Genomic DNA, 12,536 nt, shown 5'->3' on the forward strand with positions numbered 1-12,536 from the left:
AAAAACTGGCATGTATGACATTAGATTTTAAAAAGCTTGCATTTATATCTTACAAAAATAATCTGCACGAAAAATGAATTCAATTTGAAATATAATTACTTGTAGGAGAACAACAGCTAATTTGGGAAAAGCGATCTCCTACAAGCAGCAAACGAATGAATGATCAGTTAATGTGCATTTGGTCGTGTTGGTTGAATGATGGCCTGGGCAGTAAAAGAGTGACTTGCTTTGTTCGAATAGTGCCATGATTTTCTTGTTTTAAGTCTCCCTAATTATAGTCTATATAGGACCCGTATGAAACAGAAATCTTTACTTTCTTCAAGCACCTCTGAGATATAATCAGCATGATAATCAATTGGACACAATAATTGCTGTCGAACCTCTCTTGAAATGAAAATCGCTTATTGTCACAAGTAGGCTTCAAATGAAGTTACTGTGAAAAGTCCCTAGTCGCCACATTCCAGCGCCTGTTCGGGGAGGCTGGCATGGGAATTGAACCGTGCTGCTGGCCTGCCTTGGTCTGCTTTCAAAGCCAGCGATTTAGCTCTGTGCTAAACCAGCCCCTCTTACTGACTTGTCTTACTGACAGACATCGGTGAAATAACGATAAATGGCTATAAATTCAAAATCTTAGGTCTATGTCCACTTCCTGTCAACGTTCCCATTATAAATCCCCAGGTCCACCGTTTCAATAGAAACGGCCAGTGCAAACTCGCAGCACGGTAGCATAGTGGTTAGCACAGTTGCTTCACAGCGCCAGGGTCCCAGGTTCGATTTCCGGCTTGGGTCACTGTCTGTGCGGAGTCTGCACGTGCACGTTCTCCCCGTGTCTGCTTGGGTTTCCTCCTGGTGCTCCAGTTTCCTCCACAGTCTATGCTAAATTGCCCTTAGTGTCCAAAAAGGTTAGAAGGGATTACAGGGACAGGGAGGAGGTGTGGGCTTAGGTAGGGTGCTCTTTCCAAAGGCCGGTGCAGACTCGATGGGCCGAATAGCATTCTTCTGCACTGTAAATTTTATGAAACTTGCCGTCTTGGAATCAGAGCCTTTGGCCAGGTGCGCAGATAGCGCCACCATTGGTGAGAATGATAACTGCATCGTGACAAGTTTACATCTTTTGTTTCCAACAAAGATGAGGAGATGGGAATTTTAAAATGTGTCACTTTAAAAGTAAGACTTAGAGAGGTGTCCTCCTCACCCGTCCGTTTTCCCCACTGCCTGGTAATAATGTTTCACTTGTTCACGACTTCTGCTCTGGGGTAGACTTGGAAAGGAGTGAATACATTTGTGCCAAATTTTATTCAGGAGCACTGCAGATCGTGGGGACGTAGCAATATCAGTACTGAAAGATATAACAGACACGCGGGCCTATAACATGTTGTTGTACGTGGTTGTGCACTCAGAAACATGCTTAATTAGTCAGGAGCACGAGAATGGCATGTGATCGAAAGAATTGGAATTCGAGAGTTTATTTTAGAAACCAAGCTTGTAGAACAAGACATTGGGGTGAGAATCTCTTGAACACTTTTACATAATTCTCCAGACTGCAAAGTGTGCTTGACAAAATTGTGAAATTCGTTTGAATGCATTGTGAATGCATACTTCCGTAACATGCCACTGGACGAGCGGAGGCATACATGTTGCATTGGAAATTAATTTGAATTCCAGACGCTGCACCAGTATACTATTTTCCCCTAACATTGATCGATTGTGTGCCTTACAAGTGAAATTCTTCTTCAACTGTATGGGGTTGGGCCGCTACTGTTAAAGTCAGTTGGCATAGAACACAGACAATAGGAAAATGAACGTCTACTATTAGTCCCCAAATATATTGTGTGGTGCCTTGTCGAAGAGCTAGCAATATCAAAATGCAATATTTTTTACATGATGAAATTTCACACAACTTGTTGCTTTGTGTCTACTGTCAGTCCTCAGTCCAGCTGTCAATGTGGCGCATTCAGTTATGTTTATCGCTCAATGGAACGTCACACTATTTCAATAACATTTGACAACTGCGTTTGAATGAAGCAAATGTCTTATTTCTAAGTATGGTTATCTTCTCTTCAGATATGCAGCACTTTGAAGCTGTTGAAACATTTCTAATGTGTTCACTCTCAGACACTTAGGGATCATATGTGCTGTTATGCGGCTTGCGACGCAGTGAATTATTATAGGTCCAAATAGAACATAGGTGCAAAAGGTGAAGGAGGACACGTTCGCAACATCATGTGATTAATTGTTGCGAGAAATGTTAGGTTAAAAATATATCCCGTTCCCTGATTACTGCGGACAGATTAAATCCATTTTATGGAGGTGCATTTAAATGCAAGGTGATTTCTCTGTGTATCTGAAATATCACAAGTGAATTTTGATCTAGTTTTAGCAACTGTCTAGGATTTAATTTCAAATACGTATGTTAAGTAATATGGTTGGTACTTGGACAGTTAGGGATTGATAATACATAGCTTCCAGTTAGAAAAACGCATATATGCTGAGCATTTTGTGGCGTGTGATCTGGTTTCATTCAAGTATTAATATCGCCCATTACGTTTGACTAAAAAGGCACGTTTACGAGAGCGTGCTTTCAAACTGCACTCATATGACCTGGAACATAGTTAATCTCACTTTAATCAATATTGATAGCTGGATATATCTTATATCAACCAATTTTTAAAAAATTTATTGTCGTTAACTAATTTTGGAGAAAATCCCTATAAGTAGGCACTTCCGCGTTATGAATTTCAAAGTTACCATGCCTCCAGCTCAAGTTTCATCGAGTGGCTTTCCACGTAGTATGTTTCGCGCGACCTGAAATATATTCAAACTGGCATTTGGGTTATTGAAAATAACATTTATTGTTTAAAACATTTCTAAACTGCTATTCCGAAAGGTCTCTGGCTCATCTCGCAATTCGTAACCTTTGTCCTGTGAGATCGTTTACTTCGTAGAATTGCAGCTTCAGGCCTCTTACATTTAAAAAAGGAGGAATTTAGTGGAACGTTATGTTGATTCACGGCAATTCCTGTCCCCCACCCCGCAATTTTCAGCGAATTTCAAGATCAAACGTAATGAGCGATATTAATACACGAATGAAACCAGATCACACGCCACAAAATGCTCAGCATATATACGTTTTTCTAACTGGAAGCTATGTATTATAGCTAAGTGATATTTGCACTCCACAATTTCAGAGTGCAAATAATCCAACGGTGATTACGATTTAGAAAAACGTGTTTGCTAATAACGTTATAATTTGAAAAATATGTAAAGGTTGTGCAAATTGATTTACTAATAATACATAGCGAATGTTGGCAAGTATTATCTTTTGAATGGCAAGGTATATAAAAAATATATCTATGTAGTCAATTTCGAACTTAAATCGGATTTCTTCTTATTGCTTCTAGGTTACGAATTGTTAGATGAGCCAGAGACCTTTCGGAATAGCAGTTTACAAGTGTTTTAAACAATAAATGTGATTTTCAATAACCCAAATGCCAGTTTGAATACATTAAGCAAATAGATACCAACAATGTCAAATTTAATCAAATCATCAAAGCAGAATAAAGGAAATGTTATATCGAAGGAAGATTCCCCAATCAGGATTGTCCGCAGAATTCACAAAACGACAGTGGAAAGTTGATCTTGAAATTCGCTGAAAATTGCGGGGTGGGGGACAGGAAATGCCGTGAATCAACAAAACGTTCCACTAAATGCCTCTTTTTTAAATCTAAGAGGCCTGAAGCTGCAATTCTACGAAGTAAACGATCTCACAGAACAATAAATAACATTGAAAAGAAGCAACATCCAAAATGCAACATTTACTGTCACCCTTTGTCAATAACATGAGGGTTGTTAATATTTACATCAACTGGCTCGCTCCATTTGTTTTATTCTGGGATGCAAGCGAAGGCGGCAAGGTCACATCTATTGGACATCCCTAGCTTCGCTCGAAAATTCGCCATTGGCCCCTTGTCAAATCTTATTCCATTTTCTAGTGAAGATGATGTCTGATTTGTCAAGTGGCTTAGAGTCAGAAATCTAACACACGCTGCTATATGTAAATTAGTGTTTAACTTTATATGGCACCACAGGTATTGCCGACCTGCCATGATTTAGCAATAGCGCACAATTTTGCAAAGCTATGTTATAATTCGCAGCTAACTTCAATCTTTTGAAATGTTCCCATTAATTCTACGGAACTCGCGAATTCGTTCAACCGCTGTTTACCATCTTTCTTTTTCCTCTCCTTCCTTCCTCCCCTCCCTCCCTCCCTCTCTCTCCACCTTGACCTTGGACTTCATCTACTTCCGGCAAGGATCCCTTTGTCTGCATGCCATTGATGCTGGGACCAACTTGAGACAGCGACATACTTCTAAATCCGACCATGCGCTTTCCCGGAATTCTAAATAAAAGTGGCCATCCGAAATTTATCGTTAGCACACTTCTTTTTCCTCTCGATGAAAATAGGAGCTGCTCACTTGCTATTTGTTTTTCTGACGAAAGACACCATCCGCATGTTCTTCAATAAACGTGCTGCACTTATTCAAATCAGATACTCGAATAGGAAGGATCAGCATTGTCTATGCTGTTTTGAAGTCCTTTTTCTTCGGGGTTTTCTTTTAAGAGGCTGTGGGACGACTTCACTAAATAGAAACAAAGCGCATCAAGTCAATGCAGAACACATTTTCAAGAAAATAAAGCAAAGGATTTGAAGAAAATGGATGAATGTAACTTGGTGCAAAGAAACATGGGCTCATTAATTTCTGCACCTCACGGCCGCTTGTAGCTAGAATCTGCTTTGTCCCTGTGAATTAACGGCACATTTTGACGTTTCCACCCCCCCCCCCCCCCCTTGACATTCAGGGGACCTAGTTAAGACAAGAATGAAAATGCTTCCTTTGAAAATGCCGTATTTCTTATTTTGCTCGTGCACAGAATCTCGTTGACGAATTGTTTGGCGTTTTTCCATTACTGTCTGTGGAAATATTCTGATAAGTTTCTTTGAATGTCAACCTCGTCATCGAATATTCTTGTGTGCCGGCTCTGCAGCCTTGAGGAAGACTGGGAAATATGTGCGGTGGAAGTGTAAGGTGAACGCTCAGTTTGCCGTGATATTCCTCATTGAAAACCCAATCACAGATATCCAAACTCGCCCAATTATCCGTTCAACATTAGTGAAATGTCACCGAGGCCGCTGCTGTCATAGCCAACTGCAGTACAGCAGTTGCAGCAAATATCTTCCCAGAATAAGATGTCTTCGTTTTAATTAAGTAGAAAAATACGGTAATATCTTTGGCCCGCATCATCAGCCGCTTATTGTAAGGTAGGTTGCAAAGTAGCATTTAATTTGTGCGATTTTGACAACTGTGAGAATGTATGAATTGGAAATGCGTTTTGGTGGGAAATATCAATATTTTTCAACAAATCGTCCTATTGTGAAAATGGATTGTAGTAATTAAAATGTGCCCTAGTTCCAGCAGCGGCTATATTGCCTAATATTTATGTTTATATCATACGACCCTTGATAGCAATGGAGTGAATTCAGACATACACTGGCATTATACAGGAGCCTTCCCACCAATTCCATCATTTACAAATTTCACACAACCAAAACAGAAAAACTGCGGCATTTCCAAAGTTTAGAGAACGCGGCCTTCCCCGATATCATATCTTTATCTGTTTGACACAGACAAATAAGTGATTCGATAGTTCACAATTTGGAATGATTTAGCGCATTTGATGTTGAAAAACAAATTAATCCCAAGATGTGAAAAAGATGTGCTGAAAAAGGCAACGGGGTGATATAAAATAGGCAATATCGCATGTACATCAAAATTAAATATCTGACATCTGCAACCTCCACACACATAACTAAATGTAAGGAACGTACTGAATAAAATAGCCCTTTTGTTGTTTTACAGATCGAGTATCGGAGCGAAAAGTAAATATCGATCCGATTAATTTCCTCTCAAGATTTTGACGATTTAACATATATAACATTTGGGCGGAAATGAATGCATATGTGGTCATCTTATGAGTTGTTTAGAAGAAAATGAATAATCTTTGCAATCTATTTCACACTTGTATGCAGATTCATGAATATAGCGTGGTTTTCTATCTGCAACCTATATATATTATCCTGAACGACACATGTTGATGCTAAACAGGTTACTGCCCAAAGTCTTCGCCACCACGTCCGAAAATGCAAACATGTGTCACCACTGTGCATTGAAAAAAAAATCAAGATTCCGTGCCAGTTTGAAATTGTAATTTTGCTAAAGATATCCAGAGCATTGTTTGAAATAGGAAACATTGAGGATTGAAAATCGGTTCAAATCGTATCTAATGCATGCTATACGTATAATTTACTGATCCTGCAAGCTGCATATTGTGCAAGGTATCAGTAATACATTTCAGTGAAGTAAATCGTAAGAGCACTGCTTTGGAAAACATCTTCATGTTTTCTATTTCCAATGCACAGCAGCTCCTGTAGTCAATCACAATGAATTAATTCAGGAAAAAATAAATCGTTTTAACATCGGGAAGGGATTGCAATGACTGCTGAAACCAGCGCCCGTTGCTGCGCATCACGTGGCCAGAATCGACCTATCAGGTTTCAGTCGGCCAGTGCACACTCTAATCAGTGAAAATAAGCACCTCTTCTCACTCCCGAGGCTGCTTTTATAAAGCAGTACTTAGTTTGCAGTGGCTCGTGATATGACAGCTTCTTTTCTTTCAGCCCCTTGGAGGACTGATACAATCAGGTACCTACACAGCAGAAACAACACAGCTAACTCGGAGATGGAAGGACTGGGAGGGAACGTCCCTTCAAATCAATGCAGGAATTTTCTGTCTCCCTCTGCATTTGGAGCTCATCACAACTCATTATCTTCGGCACCCGCTTACTCCGTCGGAGATCGAACGCATTCTGTCATTTCTGAATCTGCTAAGCAATGCAGCCCATGCCCAGCTCCGACAAGCCCTCCAAACCCAGCGATCAGTTACGGCTATCATTTTGGAAGCAGCTATTACAGTTGTCGTAATGTTGGCATCCAGCAAACTGGACTGAAATCTGGTGCGCATGCATCCCTAGCCGGTTATCCAGTGGACAAATACATGGACGTTTCGGGTTTGACTAATACCCCTGTCCCCACTGACGAGGTGTCATCCAGGGCAAAGGAATTTGCATTTTATCAGAGTTATCCCAATCCATACCAGCGGGTCTCTGGTTATTTGGACGTTCCAGTAGTCCCTACAATAAGCGGGCACGGAGAACCAAGGCATGAAGCCTTAATTTCCATGGAGGGCTATCAGCCTTGGTCATTTGCTAATGGCTGGAACGGTCAAGTGTATTGTCCTAAAGATCAGACACAGACTCCACATTTTTGGAAATCTCCTCTTTCAGGTATTATGAAATAATTTTCACTGAAAAAAAGTTACAATTATTTTAAATGCAAAGGAAATAAAATAACTCCACTTGGGTTGCTTTAATATTGTCTGGCATTCGCTAGGTTTTAAAAAATAATATATTTCAAACGAATAGTACCTGGAACACACAACAACCATATATGTGAATTGACGCGCTGGGATGTGGGATTGACCATATGACTAAATGTCTCTAATGAGTTGCTAAAAGTACGTTTCGATAGCCGAAAGAGTGGGATGGCAATATTTGGTTTATTTTTATATTTTTAACATTCCTTGAAGTGCTACTGCTTGAAGTTAAATGTTCTTCTAACTTGCATGTTCCCCCTCAGGAGATGTGATGCACAATCAAACTGATATAAACATCTACAGGCGAGGGAGGAAAAAAAGAGTTCCTTACACGAAAACCCAGCTTAAAGAACTCGAGCGAGAATACGCCACAAACAAATTCATAACCAAGGAGAAAAGGCGAAGGATATCAACAACCACCAACCTGACCGAGAGACAAGTTACTATCTGGTTTCAGAACAGAAGAGTTAAGGAGAAGAAAGTGGTTTCCAAAGTCAAAGAAAATATACCTTGATCCGGCAGTGATCAGTAACCAGTATTCGCTCATTGTAAATTACATGTGATGGTTGTCCTTTTAGTAAAGGAAACTAAATGAAAGTGGGAGACGTTGAAGATACATCTTCGGATTTACAAAGATAACATCTTAAACTGACAATTTCCACAAAATGTTTGTGCGAAACTTTGCTTTAAAAAAACTTGTTCTGACTTCATTTACCACCTTCAAAGAAATAAGGCACTCTTGAAAGGGTTGAACAGCTTGACGTTCACATACTTGTATTGTGTTACCGTGCTGGATTATTTTCACGAGTGACATTGCAAACACTGCTGCAAACTAATGCTTCGTTCAGTTTTCAGTACATTTGTCGAGTGTTCAGCTGAGCTACTGGAGGGTTTGCAATGTGCAGATAAAATGGCGACTACAACTGATAACATATTTAAACACAAAAGTTGACATTAAATGGAACGTATTTATAGCTTTCTTAATGCAAAGCGATTTTTATTTAACATTTAAGTTTTCAGCAGTGCTTTGCAAAAGGTGCAATGGCTGCATTGCGAGTGGGTTCAAACGCTAATCATATACACTAGCAACAAAATCCATTCTGTTGCAAATGATCGAAAATATATTGCTAAAATACCATTTTAAGTCAGTGCCAGTTAGAAATTAAATATGAGTGGGATAGTTACAGATTGACTGCGGTACAATTTCATAAGATATTTTATCCTATTAATCGGCAGCGAATTTACAATCATTTTCATAATAAATTATTTAGCCTAGATACTGAAAAGACTTTCCTTTTCCTCACTGAATGTTCTATGTTGTCCTCAGTAAATGTAAACATTACACTTAAATTCAGTCTCAAGTGAAATGCTCGTCAAATCTAAAATGTCCTTAAAAGTTATGAGTCAAAATATGAAAATCTATGTTTCTGCAGTTTGAATCTTTTGTTCATTTAAAGCTGTATTTTCAAAAGAAACGCTAATATATTTGAAAGCCCCTTGGTCGTTTTGAATGCGGTGCCTTTAATTGAAACTTTTACAGCTGTTTTCTAATTAGTAACTTGTTGCGCTGCATACTTACTCCATTATTGTAATCATGATAACTATACGAGTAAAATACTGGATACGTTCGGCATTATTTCTATGTTTTATGTACATTTTTAACGCAAGCATTTGCTCATTTTGTCCATCAATTTCTTTCCCAGGATGAGTTAACTATGAACTCGCATGGTTTTCTTTGATTTATGCCGTGTACAATATTAAAACAAATCACACTTTGACTGTCTTCAAGTTTTATCTGTCCTGTAAATGAATCCAGATTTTTGGATTTTGTCACGACGCCATATTTTCTATTAAGCTAAGCAACATTTATACGAATGTTTCTCTAATTTACAAATGGACATAAGTCACCATTTGTGCTGCGGTATTGGGGACGGCGGATAAAAGCTTCGGAACGACGAAGGCATAAGTAGGGATGATTGTATTAGCAAACTATAAGGAGCTGGAAATGATGAGTGTCAAATACATCATTTCAAAAAAATTTAACGATACCTTATGTTCACAATGCTTCCAGTATTCACTTGCTGCGCATCTTGTAAATATAAAATCAAACTGTTTGAAACATGTGCTCTTTGCAGGCTGCTGTGTTTTGAAATAACCCGTGGGTAGGCCAATTTGAAAGCAGAGAATGGTTCATGTAGTGAGTTCAATTTTAAAGATGGTCTTAGCCACTGGAATCTGGCGTTAAAAAGTGCCAGGTTGCACGCCATTATCCCATTTGTCGATGTAGCGGTCATTTCAAGATGGGGGCTGTGCTCATTTCGCGTAACAATTCCAATCATTTGTCAGGATTGCCACGCAAAATTACTGGTAGGTAAATAAACTGCTTGGCACAATGTTAAAGTTAGTTATCCGAATGAACAACTTTGAAGAGATGCACGACAACATATGTGCCTCCGACAACTTGTTGGATTATTAATGCAATTAAACGCGTAAACAATCGAATTAATGTTTAGAAATCTTCAACTTAAATGAATCATTTGGTGAGCAACCTTGCAATCTCGGCACAGATGTTTAAACACCAATTGTATCATCCCTGTCGGCGACGCTGTGTAATTAAAACACAACATGGTGATGTGAATAGCATGTTCATAACAGAGTGAATGGAGCCTTTTGAAGGTGTAGAGGGTTAGCAAGTGAGGAGAGCCATCAGTCCCCCTGTTTAAAATAGAAATATTGAGTGATGAAGTTTAGAATTAAGCTAAGTGCGATTGCCGGCATTTATATGAGCATGACCTTAGTAGGTGATAATACTCCTGACCCTGTCATCTATATTTACCATCTGCTAACACTTTCCAACCATATTCATGTGCATTGGGATAAGCAATCTTCGTCAACCTCAGAAGAAAAGGGAAAAGTATCTTGGTTCAGTAAGTTAATTAAAACTTCGTATTCTGTCATATTTAACACGTGCATGCCGATTGCCTGATTTTGTTTTTTCATTAAGTTTGTCAGAGCTCGGTGATTTCAAGGTACGTTTTTTGAAGGACGTTCAGCGATCTGACGTCAAATTTCTATTTACCATTGACCTTGACTATCGTTATGGTCTTTGACCTTGACTTTATTTAGCATCATGAATAATAAGGACTACCCTGATCGCAGAGCCAGTCCGCCATCTACTGGTCAATCCGCCATAAAACATGATGCAACATAACAGTACAACTAAAACGCGGGCCACAACAAGATGGTCGTTCGTACTTTACGCTGCAAACCAGTGTCAAAAGTACTAATTAGGCCGATATTTTTTTCTTTCAAGATCTTATTTGAAAGGCTGCAATAGCGGCTTAGGCAGCAGCCTTGCGTGTTTTTCAAGAAAAGCGCGCGAAAAGTAAGTAGTTCAACTAAAGCGACGTAAAGTTTGCAAATGCCGGTGTTCAATTTGTTAATTATCTGGGGGTTAACATTTTTGCATCAATTCAATTTAGTGTATTTTCCCGAATTTATGAAACAAGTTGTAGTTTCTACATATTATCCTGTTTTGTGTTCACATCCCGGATAACCAAGCACAGCCCGGCATTGATGTTATATTGTAAACAAAAGAATCTAGGTGAATGAGTCTTGCTACTGGTTTCTGTGACGTGTATAACACAGAATGTTTTGGATTGTAGTTTTATTCAGTAGATTATGATAGAATTTCACAAACTGCGTTGAAATAATGATGGTGATCGAATGAGTGAGGAAAAAAAATCAGGAACAATAAAGCAGCGTTTGTCCTGGGAGCTGGAAAGTATGGATTTTCAACCCAATTTGCGACCTTTGTTACAATAGTTCTAATGAAAACCTCAGTTTATCCTGATGCGGTACTAGTTTTCTACCTGAGATGACTTTTCATTCGAAAGCACATTTTGCACTAAAACGAAGTTAACATTTCTAAAAAAAAATGGCGATTTGATCCCATTCGACATTGACCTTGAACCGAGGAGTTTCATTTTTTTGGAGTTATTTCGAGTCTTTTTTTGCATAAAGTGTTAGGTGGAGACCCGCCTTCGGTTAAGCGCCTTTGTCCACAATTACGCTTGGATTTGGAAGTCTTACAAAAGAAACTGGTTCGGCATTTTTAGGGCATCGTGAGATCATAAAAGAGACAGAGTGCGATCAGTCGTTTATCTTTCCGGTAAGGATGTGCTGGCGGTATCTGCTTTGATTTTACTGCACATGATTTTAACTGAAAGGGTCAATTCGTGTCAAATTATGTATATACATTAGAGTGGAAAGTAAATTCTTAACTTTTAGGCCAATAATTATCAATTATACAAATAAAAATATTTAAAATATCACATTTCTGTAGTTGACACAATGTAAGAAATGAAATTAGGAACTGGCGTGAGGTTTAATTATCTAAAGCCATATTGTGCCTCAGAATTAGTTGCATAGTTCAGGAAGGTAGGCGCATTATGTTTAATACTTTATTCAATTTGATTTGCTGTCGATACATTTTGATATCATTGTTAATGTTAAATGTTAATTTAGCAGCAGCCTCCTTAATGTTTTCATTATTGTCAAATTTGAGACATTGCGCAAATGCGGCCTAAAATAAATTTGGAGGAATTCTAAAGAGGAGCCGATGAAAAAGCGGGGCGCGTTTCTTTTGGCTTCGGCACTCGCGTTGCAAATGTTGGTATTTACTCCAAAAACATTAGTTCAACATTTTCCTTCCCCAAGCATAAAACGAGGCTTCGCGGTTCTGCCACGACCATCTGTCTTGTGACCAGCAAGGAGGCAATCTTAGGAAAAGTAAAATGTTGCGGTCTAATGTTAAAGTAGCCACCGCCAATTTACTGGATGTTGTTGAAATGCGAGTATTGTGAAGACAGACTCAGAACAGAATTTAATCTCAACATTTCCACTTGCAGCGGCACATGTTAAGCACAATAGAACTGTGCAACATTATTCAACTCGAATGTGGACGTGTTAAGAATCGGGGCATTTTCCTTCCCGCCTAATAATGCGAGCAAGCGTTAATATAATCAACTTGCTGATTTTTTAAA

General features: G+C 38.9%; 1 protein-coding gene across 1 annotated transcript; it reads left to right on the forward strand.

The window, feature by feature from the left end:
* The first annotated feature begins 6,744 nt into the window (after positions 1 to 6,744).
* LOC140391816 (homeobox protein Hox-D13) lies at positions 6,745 to 9,259 on the forward strand. The gene is made up of 2 exons (XM_072476740.1): positions 6,745 to 7,402; positions 7,755 to 9,259. Exons 1-2 carry the CDS (start codon positions 6,799 to 6,801, stop codon positions 8,003 to 8,005), a joined length of 855 nt encoding a protein of 284 aa, XP_072332841.1. The 5' UTR covers positions 6,745 to 6,798; the 3' UTR covers positions 8,006 to 9,259.
* Positions 9,260 to 12,536: the final 3,277 nt, after the last annotated feature.

Source organism: Scyliorhinus torazame, chromosome 2, assembly GCF_047496885.1.
Source record: "Scyliorhinus torazame isolate Kashiwa2021f chromosome 2, sScyTor2.1, whole genome shotgun sequence".
Lineage (NCBI taxonomy): Eukaryota > Metazoa > Chordata > Chondrichthyes > Carcharhiniformes > Scyliorhinidae > Scyliorhinus > Scyliorhinus torazame.